The 22937-nt window shown below is 44.4% G+C and overlaps 1 protein-coding gene across 1 annotated transcript in view; it reads left to right on the forward strand.

Moving 5' to 3' along the window:
- The first annotated feature begins 4975 nt into the window (after positions 1-4975).
- The window catches only part of LOC107376797 (SH3 domain-containing protein 19), a 39316-nt gene continuing 21354 nt past the window's right edge, over positions 4976-22937 (forward strand). Inside the window, 2 exon segments of the mRNA XM_015946070.3 lie at positions 4976-5449; positions 21705-21741. Of these exon segments, the coding sequence (XP_015801556.3) occupies positions 5356-5449; positions 21705-21741 (131 nt within the window). The 5' untranslated portion in view covers positions 4976-5355.

The following is a 22937-nucleotide window of genomic DNA, read 5'->3' on the forward strand; positions in this document are numbered from 1 at the left end:
AGATAGATAGATAGATAGATAGATAGATAGATAGATAGATAGAAGTTTTATTTGTCAGCAGTGCCCTCTGGTGGTAGCGTCTTATTATTACAATTACAATCAGCTGCTGTAAATGAATCCGATAACTGCTAATTGATTTAACAAATATCCCTGTTTGCATATATGAATGTTTGCAGAGCCTATCTGCTAGGTATCTTTAACAACAGCTTTATTTAATCTGTATTTAAACTGTAGTACTTGATACTTGTTCATGTTATTGGGTATTTAGCCTTTTTATTATGAGAAGTGTCATGTCATTCTTGCAAATTGTGGCATTAGCACCGAGACTTCAGACATAATACAGATGGCACTTTTAACTCTGTTATGCATATTTAAGGTATCAATGTAAGTAAGTAAGTAAGTAAAGTTTATTTATATAGCGTCTTTCACAGATATAAATCACAAAGCGCTGTACAACATGAGTAAAATCAGGGCAAATACCTCAAACCAATAAATACATCATAAAAACAATATCAGTGACAACAATAGTAACCAAAATCAGGAGTAAAAACAAAGTCAAGGTGTGAACAAGAACAAAGCCATCTTTTAGAATATTTAGCGGGGGAAAACCTGGATGAAAAGGTGAGTTTTAATATGTTTTTTGAAGACCTCTACAGATTTCAAGAGATGGAGATTTGAAGGTAGACCGTTCCAAAGTCTGGGTGCAATAGACTGAAAGGCCCTGTCCCCTTTGGTGTTCAGTCTGGTTCGAGGAACAGCCAGGAGGTTTTCAGATGTGGATCTAAGGTTCCAAGAGGTAATGTGTGGGGATAAAAGCTCAGATAGGTAGCTTGGAGCCTGGTTGTTAAGAGCTCTATAGGTCAGGACTAAAACTTTAAACTGTATTCTATATTCTACCGGGAGCCAGTGGAGGGACTGTAAAACTGGAGTGATGTGAGCTCGTCTGCTGGATTTGGTCAGGAGTCTGGCTGCTGCATTTTGGATGGCTTGAAGGCGTGAGAGGGAGGTTTTGCTGAGACCAGTAAAAAGAGCATTACAATAGTCTAAGCGTGATGACACAAAGGCATGGATGATTTTTTCCAGATCTGCAGTAGAAACCAGTTTACGGACTTTTGAAATGTTTCTCAGTTGGAAGAAACAAGAGCGGGAGATGGTTTTGACGTGTGAGTCTAAACTTAAGGCTGGATCAAAAATAACTCCCAGGTTTCTAATGTTGTCCTTGGCTGATGGGCAAAAGGAGGCAATTTCCTGCTCGATATTGCTATTACTGTGAACTTTCTATCCGTTCCTGTACTCTGAGTGCTTGTCCCCCTGAAGTTTGTAGAAATTTGCAGGTATTGTTAGATACGACCATGGGAAGGAAATGAGCAAAAAGAACATGAATCCAAGTCAGCATTTCAACTTTTTACAGCCTTCACCAAAACACAGATAATTCAATTAGTTGATAAAAAATATAGTTTCAGTTTTAGGAAACTAGTTTTTGGGACATGGAACGTCACCTCGCTGGCGGGGAAGGAGCCGGAGCTTGTGGCAGAGGTTGAGCGGTACCGGCTAGATATAGTCGGACTCACCTCGACACATTGCATTGGCTCTGGAACCCGAGACCTGGAGAGGGGTTGGACACTCTACTTTGCTGGAGTTGCTCCGGGTGAGAGGCGGAGGGCTGGGGTTGGCTTTTTGTTAGCCCCGAGACTCTCTGCCTGTGTGTTGGGGTTTACCCCGGGGGACAAGAGGGTAGCTTCCTTGCGCCTTCGGGTCGGGGAACGGGTCCTGACTGTTGTTTGTGCTTATGGGCCAAATATCAGTTCAGAGTACCCACCCTTTTTGGAGTCCCTGGGACGAGTGCTAGATAGTGCTCCATCAGGGGACTCCATTGTCCTGCTGGGGGACTTCAATGCTCACGTGGGCAATGACAGCTTGACCTGGAGGGGTGTGATTGGGAGGAACGGCCCACCTGATCAGAACTCGAGCGGTGTTTTGTTATTGGACTTCTGTGCAAGCCGCAGTTTGGCCATAACGAACACCATGTTCGAACATAAGGATGCCCACCGGTACACTTGGTACCAGGGCAGCCTAGGTCACAGGTCGATGATAGATTTTGTAGTCGTATCATCTGACCTGCGACCGTATGTTTTGGACACCCGAGTGAAGAGAGGGGCGGAGCTGTCAACTGATCACCACCTGGTGGTGAGTTGGATCAGATGGCAAGGGAACATGCCGCGTAGACCTGGCAGACCCAAACGCATAGTGAGGGTCTGCTGGGAACGCCTGGCAGAAGAACCTGTCAAGACGGTCTTCAACTCCCACCTCCGGCAGAGCTTTGACCACGTCCCGAGAGCAGTGGGGGACATTGAGTCCGAGTGGGCCTTGTTCCACTCTGCGATTGTCGAGGCGGCTGTTGCTAGCTGTGGTCGTAAGGTGGCCGGTGCCAGTCGTGGTGGCAACCCCCGTACCCGCTGGTGGACACCAGAGGTTCGGGGAGCCGTCAGGCTGAAGAAGGAGGCCTACAGGGCGTGGCTGGTCTGTGGGGCTCCGGAGGCAGCAGACAGGTACCGGATAGCCAAGCGGGGTGCAGCAGTGGCAGTTGCCGAGGCAAAATCTCGGGCGTGGGAGGAGTTTGGTGAGGCCATGGAGAAAGACTATCGATCGGCTCCAAAGAGGTTCTGGCAAACTGTCCGGCGCCTCAGGAGAGGAAGGCAGCAACTCGCTCACACTGTTTACAGTGGGGATGGGGAGCTGCTGACGTCAACTGAGGCTATAGTCGGACGGTGGAAGGAATACTTTGAGGAGCTCCTCAATCCCACCAATGCGCATTCCGAGGAGGAACCAGAGCTGGGAGGCCTGGGGATGGACTGTCCGATCTCGGGGGAAGAAGTTGCTGAGGTAGTCAAACAACTACACAGCGGCGGAGCCCCGGGGGCGGATGAGGTTCGTCCTGGGTATCTTAAGGCTATGGATGTTGTAGGGCTGTCATGGTTGACACGTCTCTACAACATTGCGTGGTCATCGGGGGCAGTTCCTAGGGAGTGGCAGACCGGGGTGGTGGTCCCCATCTTTAAGAAGGGTGACCTGAGGGTGTGTTCCAACTATAGGGGGATCACACTCCTCAGCCTCCCTGGAAAGGTCTACTCCAAGGTACTGGAGAGGAGGGTCCGATCGATAGTTGAATCTCAGATAGAGGAGGAGCAATGTGGTTTTCGTCCTGGCCGTGGAACTGTGGACCAGCTCTATACCCTTGCAAGGGTGATGGAGGGGGCATGGGAGTTTGCCCAACCAATCCACATGTGCTTTGTGGATTTGGAGAAGGCTTATGACCGTGTCCCCAGGGGCACCCTGTGGGGGACGCTCCAGGAGTATGGGGTGGGTGGCTTTCTGTTAAGGGCCATTCAGTCCCTTTACCAGAGGAGCGTGAGTTTGGTCCGCATAGCCGGTAGTAAGTCGGACCTGTTCCCAGTGAGGGTTGGACTCCGCCAAAGCTGCCCTTTGTCACCGGTTCTGTTCATCACTTTTATGGACAGAATTTCTAGACGCAGCCGTGGTGTGGAGTGTGTCGAGTTTGGTGGCAGGAGAATCTCGTCTCTGCTTTTTGCGGATGATGTGGTCCTCCTAGCTTCATCCAGCTCTGACCTTCAGCTCTTGCTGGGTAGGTTCGCGGCCGAATGTGAAGCGGCTGGGATGAGGATCAGCACCTCCAAATCTGAGACCATGGTTCTCGACCGGAAAAGGGTGGCTTGCCACCTCCGGGTCGGGGGAGAGGTCCTACCTCAAGTGGAGGAGTTTAAGTATCTCGGGGTCTTGTTCACGAGTGAGGGTAGGAGGGATCGGGAGATCGACAGGCGGATTGGTTCGGCGTCTGCAGTGATGCGGACGCTGACCCGATCTGTCGTGGGGAAGAGGGAGCTGAGCCAGAAAGCCAGGCTCTCGATTTACCGGTCGATCTACGTCCCAATCCTCACCTATGGTCATGAGCTTTGGGTAATGACCGAAAGAACGAGATCGCGGATACAAGCGGCCGAAATGAGTTTCCTCCGTAGGGTGGCCGGGCTCAGCCTTAGAGATAGGGTGAGGAGCTCGGACATTCGGGAGGGACTCGGAGTAGAACCGCTGCTCCTCCGGATCGAAAGGAGCCAGTTGAGGTGGTTTGGGCATCTGGTCAGGATGCCTCCTGGACGCCTCCCTGGGGAGGTGTTTCGGGCATGTCCTGCCGGCAGAAGGCCCCCGGGTCGACCCAGGACACGTTGGAGAAGTTACATCTCCAATCTGGTCCGGGAATGCCTTGGGGTCCTGCCGGAGGAGCTGGTGGACAAGGCCGGGGAGAGGACGGCCTGGAGCTCCCTAGTTGGGATGCTGCCCCCGCGACCCGGACCCGGATAAGCGGAGGAAGACGAGACGACGAGACGAGAGAGATAAAAAATATACACATTTCTTGAATTGACTTCAGATGCAAAAACAGAGTACAGAAAAGTATGAAAACATCACAATATGTAGGATTACTGATTATGTACATTTAAGATTTATTTTAGATTCCTTTGTTTAAATATAACGGATAATGAAGGGTGGTACTTTTAAAATCTGGTCTTGCTGGTGTCACAAATTTAAATAAATTTATTGTCTTAACAATGAAGTTTGCTTTTCATATAAGTTTGTGTTATTTAAATGTTCACTTAATAAAGTTTAAAATCAGTCACGTGGGAGTTTAGAGTAATCTGTTTTATTTTTTGCAAGTCATTAGACTAATCAACAAGTAAAGTTAAAACTTATGAAGTTCAGTTTTCTACTTCTATGACTAGGAGAATAAAGAATACTTTACTTTTATTTGAAACTTTAAGATGTTTTATTGAATTAAACAATTACAAATACGGACATTTGTTGGTAACGTAATCCTCATATTGCTATTAACTGTATTAATAAAGTTGTTTTTGAAAAAAGTAGTTTGCTGATCTTTTAGGTGACGTCACTCAGCCGGAGGAGCGCGCGTGCGGCTCCGTATCAGCTCGCGCGACCTGGAAGCTTGGAGGGCCTTTTTTTTTTTCTTTCCCTGAAACCCGACTCACGGTCACGGACAACACTCTGCCCTGAGCTAACGGGGTGTTTTAATCGTTTTTACTGCCTGACGTCCTCCGAAAACGGACTCGGGATGTTTATCTAACTACGAGAGGCGTCTCGAGCTGAAAAGTTGTCGGTTGGGGTGAACTTGTCCCGACTTGTTGTGGTCGGATGTTAGCGACGAAGAGGAGCGAAAGCGGAGGAGTGATCATGTTGCTCCGGTTTCTCTCCTGACCTAGATCCATCTGATTTCTCTCCAGACGAACCGGAGCAGGAGGCCGAACAAAAGTTTTTTAAAGGGGTTTAAAGATGGCAGAGGCTCGGTCAGAGGGAGAGGAGACGAACCTGCGGAGGAGGGATACTCGCGAACAAGTGGTCCGAAGACAGCCGAACAGCTCCGGAGGTGAGTCTTTATCTACCCGAACAAACGCACCTGCTGCCCCGAGATTGCTGTCGGGGTGTTCTGAATCAGCTGGTTTACCCAGACGAAACGAACCCTAAACCACATCAAAACGAGTAAAATAGAGGAGCATTAACCGCAGCTGTGGGCAGAAGTATGCTAGGCTGCTGTTTAGCTAGCGAGGAGACAAAAACACTCCTTCAGGACGTCTGACTGCTGTGAAATGTGGAGTCTTCCTGTGAAATTTGCCACTAATCTGATGAAACCCTGTCTGGTGTGCTCTCAGGCTACCTTCAACAAACCAGCACTCCGGCTTATGTGAAATATTTATGCTCCCAGCAGCAAAATATGGCAGAGTTAGAATGAGTTTAGGGAATGTATTTATGTAGAGTTGTTTTTGTGTTTCCTGTATTTTTAGTTGTTTTGAGTCCTAGCAGGACAAACATGTAGTTTAAAGGTGGGGTTGGGGGAGATTTTATGGAGTGTTTTTTGCTATATGACTTTAAATGCAATTCATACTGATGGAAACCAATAAAGTAATTAAAACAAGGAAAATTTTCAATGGCCTCTGAAAAGTAAAATCCTAAATTAACCTCATCCAATCATTGTGAACGTCCCGTTCTTAGTAATTGGATCATAACCCATCCATCGTCTCGGAGCAGTTGAACAGGAAGTGAAGCCAGAGCAGAGCTAGCTTGTGACCATCACACACGCACAGAAAATGTTCTGCTTGTTGTTTTGATTTAAATATATGATTTACAAATTTTGTTATTGTGGAGAAACATGCAGGTGACGGACTGGTGTGTGTGTGTGTGTGTGTGTGTTAGGTGGTTCGGACTGGGCTCTGGGAGTTCAGACCTATTGTTTGTGGGGTTTTCCTTGATTGTTGGTGGCCCGTAGCGGCTGTTCTGCCTCACTTTTCACCAGAAATACACCACAGTACGTTAGCTAGCTCACAGTTGATGTACGGTTGCATAGGTGTGTTATGTTTGGATTTATGGCAAAGGTGCCAACAATAAGCTGAAAACGTAAAACCGAACCCTTGTGAGCAACCATTGTGCATTCCTGTATTTTGAAGAAAGGTTTGAACCTTTCGGTTGTGTTTTTCATAAACTAGCTGGCAAGGAAAACACCTTCTGCACCTTTAACAAGTCAAGTTGTTCATATTTGAAAGCACCCAGCATCTTCTCACATGTGAACTTTTGGACTGCTTGAATGTGTTTAATTTACAGCTCAGTCTTTGCACGCGGGGACTGTCAGACATGTTGAAAGTGTTAGTGAACCATGTGGTTTGTGTGAGGAAGGAGATCACTCCAACTAGAGCCATAAATCCTGAAACCATCATGTGAGCAAATCACTAGTCGGGTCAAAGTTTGTAACACACACACACACACGCACACACACACACACACACACACACACACACACACACACACACACGCACACACACACACGCACACACACGCGCGCACACACACACACACACACGCACACACACACACACACACGTGTGTGTGTAAATCTAACTCAGGGTGGTGGTTTATAATTGTAGAGTCCAAATAATAAACACCTTCTCTTTATAGCTTTCTGGAAAACAACATCTGCCAGCAGGCATTTAAGGACATTTATCACACCTGTGAGAGTAAAATTACTCAAATTACCCAGAGATGTTTAAAGATGTAGGTATTTGTACAAAACATACAACAAGCGGTTCATTTAAAGACCTTTTTTAATAATCACACAGCACAGTAACGCATTTGCTCTCTTAGTGATGGTTCTGTCTACCTCTGTTGTTTTGGAAAGACAAAGATGGATGTTACTGCTGTCAGAGGAGTTTAGTCTGTTTTGGTTTAATTGGACCAACTAATATTTAATCAGCTGTAGATGTGACTTTAAACCACCTCAGTTCAGAGAAGTAAAGATGAGCTCTGACCAGACTGACGTTTTATTAAACATTTTATTTTCTAACAGAATAATTCTCATTCAGACCTTTGTACACAACTTCAGACGTGTATAATCATCAGTGTAAATTAGCAGAAATAGGACCTTCTTACCAAAGGCGTCTGTCATCAACTTGTTTGAGTTATCTCGTCTTTCAGCTGAGAAATAAGAACACACTGAAGTCGTGCAGATTTACAACATGTAAACCAGGGGTCTCAAACTCACACGGGGCCGAAATGAAACTCTGGGACGGAGTCGAGGGCCAAACTTAATATTTTTTGAAAAAGTGACGACAAATTTGCACATTTTCTTTATCAACATATATGCAATTTTGAACCTTTAAATTTGGAAACAAACATATTTCTGTATTAACACTGATTGTGGAATAACCAAATTACACACGAGCAAGTCAGTTTTAAATAAAAGGCATCAGTGATATTCATTACTTGTGGTATATTCAGCATTTTTAAAATCTATTCAGGATTAATGTTTTCTTGTTTGTTCATTTTTCTTATTTTTATTCTCCTTTTTTTCTCCTGTAATAAGTGTCATCGCTGCTGTGACATCTAGCTTTCCCCACTGAGGAACAATAAAGGGATTTTCTATTCTATTCATTTATCTGCAGCCTTTCCACTTCCTGTTTACTGTAGGTTAAATCTTTTCTCACGGGCCAACAACAAAATAAAAATATCATTTTATCTTAAATGAAAATGCAACATCTCACCTGTTAACTTTCATGTTTTGGAGCAGAAAAAGAGCATAAAACCAACATATTTAAAGCTCAGTTTGCTCCACTGGTTTACTGTGATGCTCACCTGTTCCAGCCAGATACCTGCATCATGGGGTTGATCTGAGCTGAGGAGGAGACTCCTGTTGTTTTGTTCATCGTCATCATAATAACGACAACATTAGATGACAACAGGTGCTCACATAGGTTTGTGCTGCTGAACATGTCTGAGCAGCTGGTAGGGTTGTCACGGTATGAAAATTTAACCTCACGGTTATTGTGACCAAAATTATCACGGTTTTCGGTATTATCGCGGTATTTTTTAAACGGTGTTGCATATGTTCAGAAAGCATTGATAGTCCTGTTCTACACACACTGAAATAGTTCTGAAAAGGTTTAACAGTGTTTATTAAACCTAAAATAACACAAAGCCTTAGCAAAAGTGCAACTTTTCACAAGTAAAGGAACAAATAGCTTATTTTTCTGGAACTTGTTACAGTAGTCAGTGCAGGTTTAAATTATACAAATCCAAACATTCAAAACATAAACAATATGTAAACAAATCAAAGAAACACCACTTGTTTTCTCATATACTTGTTTTCTTCATTATCAAAATGAAAATCTAAAACTCCAGTCCACACTTGACTTGAGCACTGTACAAGTCAACCTTAAAAAATATGTATTTAAAATAAATAGCCACTTTAAACAAATTACTAAAATAACTACTACACTATTTAATCAAATCCAAATGTTCAAGTATAAATGGCATTGAATAAGTAAACAAATCCATGACAAGGAACTAATTGTATATTTCTCTTCATCATCAACAAATAAGATGCTTCATCCAGCAACAGGGTGTCCGTGACACGGTTTAAATGCTGGCAGAGGACGCTGCGGCTGCAGGATATAGTGACTCGTTGCATTCTCCCTCAACCAAAAGTCCTCACGTCATGCATTTCAGCTAAAATGCTAATGTTAACTTACCTTGCACTGGCTGTAGAGACGTGGGTGATGGTCACGCAGATGTGCCATTAGATTCGAAGTGTTGCTGCCTTCTGCAGACACTTGTTTCCTGCACGTTCTGCAAACGGGATAGCAGTCTTCTATTAACTGTCCCTCGGTATTTTTCAGAAATCCAAAATATGCCCATACTTCCGATTTAGTCTTCTTTGAGGGCTGATGGATGTCCTGGGCGCTGCCGTCGCCTCCTTCGGCCATTATTTCAGCTTCAAAGTTTTGGTGCCGTTGCAAATTAAAAAGTGCGTGTGTGCGCCGCGGGAACTTCAGCTGAAGCGACGGTGGCTGGTAAGGGTCATCGCGCCGAAACCGCGGCCACGGTAAACCCACCGAGATAATATAGTTTTTTAAAAACTGGACGGTTATTTTTATTGTCAACTTTTTTACCGGGGTTTACCGCTATACCGGTTACCGTGACAACCCTAGCAGCTGGACCACGTTGTTGTGTGTCGGGGAGGAAACACAACCACAGAGTCGTGCTGGTTTGAGCGTGTCGCTGCTCGCTGGAGTTATATCGGCTCTGTCTGGACGTTAGTTGGAAAACTTTCTCTTTCAGTCGTAAACACATTACTGAGCGGCTAGAATCTCCGTTTCTGGGCTTCAACGTCAGAAAATAGCTGAGTGAACTCGGCGCTGAGTGAGAGGAGTGTAGTTTGTCTGAGACAGCGGAGCTGCAGACACCGGCAGCAGACGCTGGAAAAAACACAAAGGAGGGGGCGCGTCGGCTCTGCGCTGACGCCGCAAAGCATCATGGGAGTTGAAGTCTTTGCGGTAAAATCGGCCAGCGGGCCAGTTTTAATATATTTTTGATATTTATCTTGCGGGCCACATAAAAATGCTCCGCGGGCCGCATCTGGCCCGCGGGCCTTGAGTCTGACATATGTGATGTAAAGTATTCATTGGTCATGAAGGTTCTGCAGAAACTTACCCAAAAATATCAGAAGTTTTTCCTTTAATCTGTGGAATTATTACAAAGTGAAAGCAGAGCTGCCAGACTCAAACACCAACCAGAAAAGTGGACATTTTAACGTGTTTAACACAGTTTAACAGAATCTAGTTAATGGTAAAGGGACAACATCTTAACTAATAAATACAACAGTTTAGAAACTAACCAGTCCGACCCCACTAACAATACCAGTACCAGTGAGCTTCTGCACATGTATTCCTGTGTGTGTGTGTTCAGTAGGACCAGCATTTAGGAACAGTAACACAGTTGTGTAACTAGGTTAAAACCAGTAAGAGCCTCGTGAATAATGCAGGCTCATTGTTTGTCCTGCCTTTAGAAGAGAGCGTCTCACCTGTCCAAAGTAATCAGCTTCAGCCATCAGCTGCTGTGTGTCCAGGTTGGTTCAACATTTAGACACTGGTGCCCCCCCCACACACACACACACACACACACACACACACACACTACATCAGTGCTAAGTGCTTTGTTAGAGCTCATGCCACAGATATAACCAGTTTTTCCTGTTTTCATGGCTGAGAGCCACCATGGGCCAGGGAAACGGGAACCACAGGGTGCACGACACATAAACACAACACCACAATGGAGGACATGGTGGTAGCCATGTGGCATGACTCACATTGGCCAGGTGGTTAGATCCTGCATTTTCCAGCTTTGCCGACTATCAAAGATGAAGGCCATCCTGACTAGTCGTGACCTGCTCACAGTGATCCATGCATTTGTGATCTCTCACTTGGATTATGCAAATTCCCTTTTTTAAGGATCTGCATCTTCCTGGATTTTAAAGTCACTATCTTTATGCGCCTCTGTACTTGACTCAGCTGGTTCAGCCCTACGTACCTGGTCGAATTCTTCCATCAGCAGACCACCACCTGTTACAGGTCCCAAGTGTTTGGGTGAGGACGCGAGGAGAACGAGCGTTCTCAATCTGTGCACCTCGTCTCTGGAACCAACTCCCTCTAGCAGTGAGAATGGCCCCCTCTCTCTGATTTTAAATCCCGTCTGAAGGCTCATTTTTATTCCTTGGCATTTACTTCAGCCTAGTTAGCATTTTATGATGTTTTATTTTTATTGTTTTTATAGTAGTTACTGTACTATTTTTATTACTTCTTCCCGTGTGTTGATTTTTATGCTCTTTGACTGTGCAGCACTTTGGTTGGCCTCGGTAGAAATGTGCTTTATAAATAAAATGGAATATTCTGCTGACTCGGTGGCTTTTTGTGAGATGCAGAAAAGTTTGCGGGGAGCGAGGCAGAGTAATCTAAAAATAAAAACGTTGACTCCGCCCCCTACCCAATCGGTGACTAGCCTCTTTTATAAGACAGACCATCGCGTCATTATAGAGTGATTAATCCGAATTTGTGGGTCTCGTAAATGCGGCAAGGAGCAAAGGGGAAAGGTGATGAAACCTGATTCTGATGCGCTTAGCCTCGTAGTAATATTGCCGCATGAGCCCCTCGCCTCTGACGGTTAAACGCGTGTCAGCCCCGCTAATCCCTTTGGAGTGACCGGTGTCAGAGCTTGGTTCACATTGCCGGCAGTAAGTCGGGCTCGTTCCCAGTGAGAGTTGGACTCCGCCAAGGCTGCCCTTTGTCACCGATTCTGTTTATAACCTTTATGGACAGGATTTCTAGGCGCAGACAAGGTGTGGAGGGCATCCGTTTTTGTGGCCTGAGGATCAGGTCTCTGCTTTTTGCTGATGATGTGGTCCTGTTGGCTTCATCAGAACGTGATCTTCAGCTTTCGCTGGAGCGGTTCGCAGCCGAGTGTGAAGCAGCTGGGATGAGAATCAGCTCCTCTAAATCTGAGACCATGGTCTTGATTCGTAAAAGGGTAGAATGCCTTCTCCGGATCAGGGATGAGGTCCTGCCCCAAGTGGAGGAGTTTAAGTATCTCGGGCTCTTGTTCACGAGTGAGGGAAAACTGGAGCGTGAGATCGATAGGCAGATTGGTGCTGCATCTGCAGTGATGCGGGCGTTGTACCGGTCTGTCGTGGTCAGAAGGCGAAGCTCTCGATTTACTGGTCGATCTACGTTCCTACCCTCACCTATGGTCACGAGCTTTGGGTAGTGACCGAAAGAACGAGATCTCTGATACAAGCCGCCGAAAGGATTTTTCTCTGAAGAGTGGCTGGGCTCTCCCTTAGAGATAGGGTGAGAAGCTCGGTCATTCGGGAGGGGCTCGGAGTAGACCCACTGCTCTTCCACATCGAGAGGAGCCAGTTGAGGTGGCTCGGGCATCTGGTCAGGATGCCTCCTGGACGCCTCCCTAGTGAGGTTTTCTGGGCACGTCCAACCGGGAGGAGACCTAAAGGTAGACCTAGGACACGGTGGAGGGACTATGTCTCTCACCTGGCCAGGGAACGCCTTGGGATTCCCCCAGAGGAGCTGGCCCAAGTGGCTGGGGAGAGGGAAGTCTGGGCCTCTCGTCTTAGGCTACTGCCCCTGTGACCCGACTCCGGATAAGCGGATGAAAATGGATGGATGAATGGATGGATAGTTTGAGAGGTGCCTGATGGCAGTTTATTCTAGCTTCAGCTTTGCCACTAAATGCCAAAATCCTCCCCAGGGTGCCGCGGCAAATCCCGTTTTTCAAACGCTACAGTCCTGTAAAAACAGCTACTGACAGACACTACCCAGCTTGGTGCACTAAGATCTAGGGCAGAACGATTTAGGAAAGTAATCAAATCGAAAAAAATTTCTTTATTATTGCAATTGCAATTTAATTCACAGTTATCTTCTCAAGGGACTTTTCTTGTATTTTTCACCTAGTGGTTGCATAAAAAATCTATGTAACTTGTACTGAATATAAACAAGTTTATTTACCTACATATTTATCTACATATAATATCTACAAGTTTATTTGTCTACATGGCAGATTTATTGCAGTTTTTACTTTCCATTAGATTCTAAATGTAATCATTTGGCACGTTTCTAATTCATAATTTGTAAGAATGTCATCGGCGATTATTAGCATTAGCATCCCTATGAATTTTTCCATGTATATTAGCATTGTGCTAACCACTTGCAGCCGTTGCGATTAGCAAATCTCTTTTTGTCACATCGCAATTTAATTGCGTGTGCAATTAATCGTTCAGGCCTACTAGGATCCGCCAAAGCACGTGTGCTCGATTAGTTGAATTTTAATCTCAATTTTGATCTGGGTTTTGAACGATCATAAAAAAGGATCTGAATATTTGCTCCTCCCTCGTGGTTTACATTCATGTTGCTCCGAGTTGCTAATCAAGCACACCTCCCACAGCATTGCCATTTTAGCTATTTCTAACAACTTTTCTGACCCCTCCCTGACTTTTTGTTCCCAAAAGTACCTAGAAAATAACCTAGAGACATTTCTGGTTAGCTAGCTACTCTACCTACTTTTTGTGTTCTTCCACACCAGGAAAGGGAATGATGCGCACATGTGCAGCATGATCACGTTACACCTTTCTCTGTAAGTCTCAATCACTCAAAAAATGTTGTTTTACAAGCTAAATAAGTTCAAGACACAGTGAGCTGCATCTGAAGTGGATTCATATTTTACCAGAGCTGTCAAATGTCACGCGATGAGCGTTAGACACGTATTTGACCGTCTTCCTGCACTCTCACGCCACACCTCCAGTTTCTGGCTGATGAATAATAATAGTTTATCTATCTGACTGTACACACTCCCCTACGGCACCGCTGACTGGACTAGATCATTAGAGATTATCATTTTTGCCAGAATCAAGCAGCTCTAGTTAGAACCGGGCCGGACTGAGTAGGTTCTGTTGGAAAAGACCCTTTAGTGTCCGACCTTCCTAATCCGGTATGTAAAAATAAAACAGATCATTATAAACCGGACTGAATTTTACGCATTTCTAATGGAGAAACTAGACATTATCCTGCTGTCTTTATAAACATCTAGTAAATAAATATTGGTAGCAATGAAATGAGGCTAGCGTGTTTGTTTCCTGTTTTCCTGTCAGATGAAAAGCTTCTACTGTCACACTCAGCTGCTTTTGAACATAAATCTGTCTTGTTGTGCTTCTCCTTGATGTTTAGGCCAGGGATCCTTTCGCCAGCCCAGTTCCTGGCTAGGGGCTGGTTCTGGATGTCACCACTCTGGTAATTGCTTCGAGTTAGGCTCTGGCTCCATGACGGCACTGGAATGCCCCAAACGTTGGTCAGAGACATAAGCAACATCCAGAGGGCTGAGAGCTCGCTCTAATGAAATGATCAGGATTTAAGTTCAGGAACGCTCGCTGGAGCCAATAAATATTCATTATTTGGTATTTAGTTAGGTTACATCATCAGAACATGGTGTTGGTACATTTAAACAAGTGTTTTGTAAACCGAAACATGGTTTTATCCCAACTCTTTACTAACTTACTAAAAACTTTGATCAGTAATCATTTCCCACTTTGTAACCAGATGACTGGTGAACCAACCAGATGTCCTCCATAATAAAACCACTCTGATATGAATCCCATCACATTTATTCTCTGTTGTGTTGACTTGAGTGAATTGTGACATCAACGCCTGCTTGCTGAGTCATCGTTTACCCCAGCATTTCCAGCCCACCAGTTTCTAATTTAACTTTTTATGAAAGTCGTTAGAGTCGACCACATAAACAGAGAGGCTGCAGGATTCCATACAGGATGGGCCTCCTGCTGCAGGAAGTCATTACCAGCAGGAGAAACGACCACGTGAAGTCCGACTGTCGTAGTCGTGGTAACCTTCCTGTGGGTGAAGCTTCATTTAAAAACAAATGAATCGGTAAGTCACCTTTAACTAAAGGAGAATATTCACCAGCGTCGCGTCTCTAGCGCTATGGTCGGGGATCATTAGAGCTGGTGGCACCAGTCAGCTACGGGCAAACACCCTAGGTGCTGTTGGTTAAACAGAAAACATCTCACTTCAGTGGAAAAACAACAGAAACCACGTGGTTCTTCAACAAGAACATTTGTGTTTTTCCTGATTAATAAGCAGAGCATGAAGCCGTGTCTCTGCTCATATGTAATTAAACGCTAAAGGGAAGCTTTCTGTTGGGTTAATAGAAAATATTACACACACGAATAAGCTTTAAATCACCATAACTATTTAAAAATCAGAAAGATCAAATGTAAATCTCACAAAGATGTTTTCTAGGTTCATCTGTAGCTTGTTGCTCCGCTTTCATGAAACTTCATCATCATTCACTTTTCATCAAATGGGTTTTTTTTATGCCTCATATGTGTCACTGATCTGGTTCTTACACCAGAATGGGAGGATATTGGGTCAGACAATAGTACAATAAATAAAGATTATACCAATCGTTCCATAACAACTCAGACCTAGCAGAGCAAACAGTGAACATGTGTGAGTGGTTGTTTTGTTTTTTATTGCTGTGTTGCAGCATCACAGCTCAGCTCTCTCAGGGGAATGACATCAGTCTGGTTTTTATTTTCCTGGCATACAAATATTTATTTTACATAGCAAGTTGTACTCGGTCATTTGGGGAAATCCAGTCCGTTTTAGATAAAACTGCAGCTTCATTTTCCCTTTTATTTATGAGATGATTAGCATCCATGCTAGCAGACACTGGCCCAACGTTCCAATGTATCAAAAGAAAAAGCTTCACACATTCAAAGTTTACTTTTTACACACAGTCATGTCTCTGGGTGGGTCAGGTGATAGACGTCCCACCAAAAGACGTAAAACTTTTACCTCGACTTTCAACCAGATGTGTTAGCATCACGTAACGTCTCCGTAGCGCAATATGCAGCTAATAGCTGCCATTATAGTCAATGTGAGTGTTTCTATCAGACTCACAGCGGCACATCTTGAACGCATCGCAGACGTGTAGTAGTGTCACAGGGCTCTACTAAATTTACTCTCCAGGGTCCTTATCAATCACACGTATCTATGCAGATCTGTGCATATTTTGTGCATAAGATGTATTATATGCATTGTGTGTGAAGCAGCTAGGATGAGAATCAGCTCCTCTAAATCCAAGACCATTGCCTTGAGTCGGAAAAGCGTAGAAGGCCTTCTCCAGGTCAGGGATGAGGTCCTGCCCCAAGTGGAGGAGTTTAAGTATCTCGGGGTCTTGTTCACGAGTGAGGAAAATATGAAGCGTGAGATCGACAGGCGGATTGGTGCCGCGTCTGCAGTGATGTGGGCATTGTACCGGCCTGTCGTGGTGAAGAGAGAGCTGAGCCAGAAGGCAAAGCTCTCGGTTTACCGGTTTATCTACGTTCCTACCCTCACCTATGGTCACGAGCTTTGTGTAATGACCGAAAGAATGAGATCGCGGATACAAGTGGCCGAAATTAGTTTTCTCCGAAGAGTGGCTGGGCTCTCCCTTAGAGATAGGGTGAGAAGCTCGGTCATCCAGCAGAGGCTCGGAGTAGACCCGCTGCTGCTCCACGTCGAGAGGAGCCAGTTGAGGTGGCTTGGACATCTGATTAGGATGCCTCCTGAACGCATCCCTGGTGAGGTTTTCTGGGCACGTCCAACCAGGAGGAGACCTAAAGGGAGACCCAGGACATGTTGGAGGGACTACGTCTCTCACCTAGCAAGGGAACTCCTTGCGATTCCTTGGAAGAGCTGGCCCAAGTGGAGGGAAGCCTAGGCCTCTCGTCTTACCCCGGCTTTCCACGGGAGCCGTCAGCAACACGTTACTGCAGCAGCACGTCATAGCTGCTGACAGGAACCGCTGTGATCAACAGAACCTTTTCCACCGGAGCCGTCAGCAGCGCGAGTCGGCCGCGTCTCAGGAGCAGCATGTCGCGGCCTTCACGCGCCGGTTCTATTTTCTACGCGCGACGCCTCTGAAACGGGTCAAGTTCGACATTTTTGGGGAAGGAAAGACAGGAAATTGGACGCGGAAACGGAGAGAAGCTCCCGAGATTTTCAGAATAAAGAACGTACTGCCTTCCGGTTGCTTTACTTTTAAAAAACGTTACTAACTGTGCGGCCCCGTGAGAAGTTATCACCTAGCTAGCGGTCTCCTTTATTTTTCAGGTCTGTATTGGCGATTATAAAACGGACAGAACATAAAACACAAACCTTTTGGAGCCATGTTGTAGTTTTCTCCTGCTTGTTGTTGTGTTTACTGACGAAGTCACTCGTGTGACTTCGTGCTCTGTCGGTGACAGCTGCTCCCCTGCTGCTTCGCATCTCGTGGGAAGGGCCAAGCAGCAGCTTACGCGAGCAAGACGTGCTGCTGCAGTAACGTGCTGCTGACGGCTCCGGTGGAAACCCGGGGTTAGGCCGCTGCCCCCGATACCCGACTCTGGATAACCGGAAGAAAACGGATGGATGGATGGATTGTGTGGTATTCTACATTTTGCACTTGTGTGTGGAAATGTTCCTAAATATAAGAAAACCTCAGACCATGCATACGAACAGCATCTAGTGGTAGAACAGAGGAACTGCAATACTGAATGTTTCAGTCGTTCACACTTAGTTCTTCATCCACTAATGATTTTACCCATTAAATAATTATTTTGGTGGAAAAACAGCTGCGTCACATAATTGGCGCTAAAATCTATAAAAGACACGTGACTGACAGATATTGTAACATGACTGAGCTTGCGTTATTGGGAGGATTTGGCAGAGACTCCGGTCTCCGAAGGTAACGCGTCCTCCATAAGCGCACAGATCCGATTCCTGAAGGAGATCCTTCTGCAGCTGTGCTGTGATTCGGGACCCTTTGTGCAGCAAAAGACAAACAGCACTAATCCGGTTCCAGTCCATATGCTATTTTACAACTATGAGGATCTTCCAGAACCTCCCAGACTGAATGACAACTCAAAGGGTGCTGCACTCTCGGACGACATTTCCAAACAGAATGACTCCTTAAATGTAAATGACAACTCGTTCCTCTATGATTTATTATATTCATTCTTTTATTTATTCCTGACGGGGACTTCTTCACGGTCCTGACCGCATTTATGACCGTTGCAACTTGTTTGGTTCTTTTGAGCTTCGGCAGCCAGTGTCTCAGTCTCGCTGTCAATAATGTTTTCCCCTTTTTTCCCTGGGAAAAAACCCAGGGAATCCCATTATGAGCTGAGAACGTGACCAAATATGGTTAATTGATTGTGTTCCTGTATATAAGTGGACACGAGCGCCTGGTTACGCACAGTTGGGATTTATCTTCAGATAATTGCAGTGGAACATGCGTATGAGAGGCCACCGCATGTTTCATAAATCCGGATTTTGACTGTTGGTACGAAAATTCAATATTTTCTTCGTAGAAGGAAATTTAGGAATATTTCTATGAACGTTTGATGAACCTTTCCAGAACACGTCAAGCTCAGCGGTTCAGAAGGGGGCAGACAGGAAGTCAAACACAGCAGCATCTGGCAACTTTCAAAATAAACAACATGCAACTTTTGTATGGCTTGGCCAATGTAAACGAGCTTCCATTTCCATGCTGCCGTCCTTCTCCTTGCTTGTTTTCATGTGAACTTTTGAAATCACGCGTGATCTTGCTCTTATGAGGTCGTGATCTCATGGGACCAGTGGCATAGCAGCCGCTGAGAATCTCAGACGCTTCTATTAGTAAGTGTGCCCTGCTTACATGTCAGGTGGGTAGTCCGGGTTAGGAAGTAATGTTTACATTAGCGTCTATAAACAATTCACTGTAGACAACTACACAAACGATGTCCACCATGGCTGAACCAACCAAAATCAGTCAGTTGTTGGTGGACATCCATGTGTGAAATCTCACCATTTTCTACCATGTTTTAGTCTCTAAATGAGCTTTTAAACCAGAAGAGTAAATAAACATGATAGTTAGATCTAAGAATTATCTGGTTTGTTTCTATAAGTCTACTTTTCTACATCTACTATTTTATTCAATATCAAGTTTTAGAAAAACGGCTTTAAACATCAGCCCTCTAACCCGTGACCTCTACAGGAGACTAAAATCTGCTGTTTGAACGTTGCTCAGACATCTGGAAGTGCTAAAACGCTGATGACTCCAGCAGAATCCCACAGCAGCCAACCACAGCCTCACTTCCTGGAGTCTCTCCACCAATCAGGACGCTCGCCTCAGGAGATGGGCGGTCCAGTCAGGCGTTCCAGAGACAGAAAAGGTGGAGGAAAAGAAGCAAAGAACGGTTATTTCTCAAGTTTTTGGATTATTGGCAAAAGAAGGAAAAGGAGCAGGAGGTTTTAGGTTAAAACAGAATTCAGACGGTTTTCTGTTGGGCTGCGAAGAGAGAAGGAGGTAGGAAATGGAAAAATATATATTTACTAAAGACAAAAGCAATGTCTTCTTTTTATTTCTTCCATTATTATTTTGTTTAGTGTTATAAACGTAGCTCAGTGTTCTCACATAAGGGCTGGAACTCATAGGTACTGAAGATGGCCTGATTTACACGGTCTAGAAAATGACTTAACTTTTTTTTTCATTGTTAAAGTTTAATGTCTAATTTATTTTATCGTCTCGGTTTATTTTCTGTCATTTTCACCATTTTTACACAAACATTTTCAGTTTAGTTGAAGTAATTGCTTATTGTGGACATGAGTAGACATCAGTGATTCATCACAGAAAAAAAAAGTAGGCATCTGACTGAGTAAATACATAATTCATCCGTCTGCTTCATGGATTTAGGCACACTTCATTTTCACATGTTCACTTTAAAACTCATCATTTAAGATATATAACATTGGACACACTGAAGTACTTTCCATCATGGGTCTGTAGCAAAAGCAGTATGTGGCCTGCTTTCTATGGAAATTAGAAAAGAAAGAAAAAAGGAGCTAGAGGGAAACTCCTCTTCTAAGCAAGGCTGTGAGAAGGCGTCATAGCCACTCCTGCTACATCTACATGTTCCAACCCACTTCAGCGTCAGCCATATTTAAATGCTGGTCACAGCAACTGAGTGACATTTCATTAACGCTGTAAAGGGTCATTTTTAGGTATGCACAATATAACGACATCACTATTGGTATCGACTGATGTTAGTCGTTTTTCTGTCATATCGGTCCGATGGATTAAACTGGGTTGATATTAACAACTGATATTTTTCCATCTTGGTTCCGTTCGTTTATCTGTTTTAGAGGGAGAGGGGGTGATGGGTGTTTGTTAAACAGGGTATCTGCAGGTCCTTAAAAAGTCTTAAATTTGCTTTTCCAAATTTAAGGCCTTAAAAATCCTTAAAAATGACAAATAATCCTTAAATAGTTTCCAAAGGTCTTAAATTACCAAAGACCCAATAAACAAGATTCTTTTATTTCTATAAAATTTTCGTGAATTTCTAGTTGGTGTTCAGCATTTTTTGTGTACGATGTTGGCGTAAGCGGAACCGTACACATTCAGTTGGTTGTGAAAGGGGGCTATTTTTAGATGAGCACATTAGCTGGTTAAGCTAGTGGGAGTTTGCGCCATGGGGAAGTGCAACATTAATGGTAACTGGATGGCTAATCCCACATTCACGACGTGGTTAGCACCTGTTTCAGGCAATAGCTGGAAATTATAGCTTAAATTTAATTTTAAAAATTAGCTTAAATTTGGTCAAAGTGGCCTTAAAAAAGGTCTTAAAAAGTCTTAAATTTGGCTCCCTTAAACCTGCAGATACCCTGGTTAAAGAGCAAGTCACCTCCTGCCAGATTCTTACTCAACTCCCACTTCCTGTTTGAAAAATACAACAAATGCTGTTGCCTAGCAGACCGAGAGGGCGGAGCCACTAACAAATACACACACTCACAGCATTGTGACATCATAATGTACCATCTAACATCATAGTGTACCTCTTAACCAATAGCGATGGCAGATTTAAATTCAAATGCAGTGCTGAGTTTTTGCCTGACGATGGTGCATCGCTGACAGTTTTAGGAGGAATATTAAAATTTTAACTAAGATTAACTAAAGTGCCGAATTATTGACTGAACGTGTCCACAGAGCAATTAGACACTCATTTATATAGTTTATCAACAAAAACAAAGGTTGATTTGAGGGTGACTTGCTCTTTAAGTCATGTGACAGTGATTGTAATAATGTCAGAAACGTAAATGTGTGTGGTGTGGTTTTAGAAGCATTAGTGTCAATATATCGGTATCGGCAAAATATCAGTTATCGGTCATAATAGTGATATTAACATCGGATATCGGTATAGGCCCAAGAATTTCATACCAATGCATCACTAGTCACTTTAGCGCAGACTGGCTCAAGGAAGTTACCTAAAAATATAGTATGCCTTTAAGTTAGCATGTCTGCTAGCCTGTCACATGACATCGATAATAACAACCTGCTCTTGATGCTACAGTCATTCACATGCTGTCCTGAAAGTTTCTGGTCTGTTGGCTGGTTGGCATGACAACCAGCTGTAGAGGTCAGTGGGTGTAAAATCCTGCATAAACTCTAGTGTTTTCTTTTAACTGCAGCATGGTTTGTTAAACAGCTCAAATAGACGTTTTAACGTTGGTTTTGTTCATGTTTAAATGTTTGAATGCAGGTTTGTTTAGTTATGGAGCCAGAGCTGCAGGGCTGCGTCATGCAAATGTATACTTCCTTCTGTCTCTACCTCCCAAAAAAACGGCAAACAAACCAGTTTTGAATTTGAATTTAGTTTAGTTTGTCCCGACTCTGTGGTACTTCCATCATATGCTGACCTCTCCTCCTCCTCCTCTTCACAGCTCGCCCTGACAGACATAAGCCAGAGCACCGTCACAGGTAGGAGACTCTTCTTTTGTTTCGTTTGCAGCTTGAGGATGAGTAACAGCTACCAGGAAGTGTGTGTTTATTCATTCCCACATGTGTGAGCGGTGTGTTTGATGTTGCATCCCGGTGAAAGGCTGAGTCTCTTTCATCTCAACCACAAGTCAGTAAAACAATATTTATGACATCACAGGATAGTATGACTACAGGAAACGTTTTTGCCAAGTCAGACTGGAGCTGCTCTCTGCTTCTGAAACAGTCCTGAAACTATTTGTTTGTTGGCTGGTTGGCATGACAACCAGTTGTAGAAGTCTGGGTGTGTTTAGCTTAAAGAACAGCTGAATCAGCAGCACAAACAGTCTTGATGTTCTAATGTAGCTCCATTTTACCCCCTCAGATCCTGACACGTGTGTTTGAAGCTGCTGAACTAAAGCAGCCGTGTAGAACAACAACCTGAAGCCTGTAAATAATGGTCAGCAATCACTTCTAAACTTTAAAGGACCTAAAATCAGACCCGCCCACTCAGGTGTTCATCTGCTCCATGTGACTCATCCACAGACTGCAGGTTTCTCAGGACAACAGACATGTTCAGATCTGACACACAACTCCCCTAAAGGCATGGTGGTGCAGTGGTTAGCACTGTTGCCTCGCAACACGAAGGTCACAGGTTCGAAACTCGGCTGCGGCCTTTCTGCGTGGAGTTGCGTGTTCTCCCCATGCATGCGTGGGTTTTCTCCGGGTACTCCGGTTTCCCCCACAGATCACAACATGCCCTATAGGTTAAAAAAAAAATTGTAAGTCGCTTTGGGTAAAAGCGTCTGCTAAGCACATAAACATAAACATAAACTCCTCTCCTGTGGGTTAATGTGGCCCAACCATAGACTGTACATACAGTAGGTTACTGTATGTAACCTGACCCAACCCACCTGTGGTTCTGGTTCACGGTCTGAACGAAGCTCACCTTTAGTCCACTGTTTTTATTTGTTTCTTCTGCTCCAGAACGCTGTTTAGAGTTGGTCTAGAACACAAACGTCTACATTTGCACATGAAGATGAACACAAATGGCCCAGAGAAGCACTGTACTGATAATTTGCACACATTATGTTTCCGTGGTGACCATTTTATGGAGGGAGGAGCAACACAGGATGAAGTTTGAATGCAACATGAGATGCTTCATCATTAATAACCTTCAGTGTTTAACGTCACAAAAA

The sequence above is a fragment of the Nothobranchius furzeri genome, chromosome 2 (genome assembly GCF_043380555.1).
Source record: "Nothobranchius furzeri strain GRZ-AD chromosome 2, NfurGRZ-RIMD1, whole genome shotgun sequence".
NCBI lineage: Eukaryota > Metazoa > Chordata > Actinopteri > Cyprinodontiformes > Nothobranchiidae > Nothobranchius > Nothobranchius furzeri.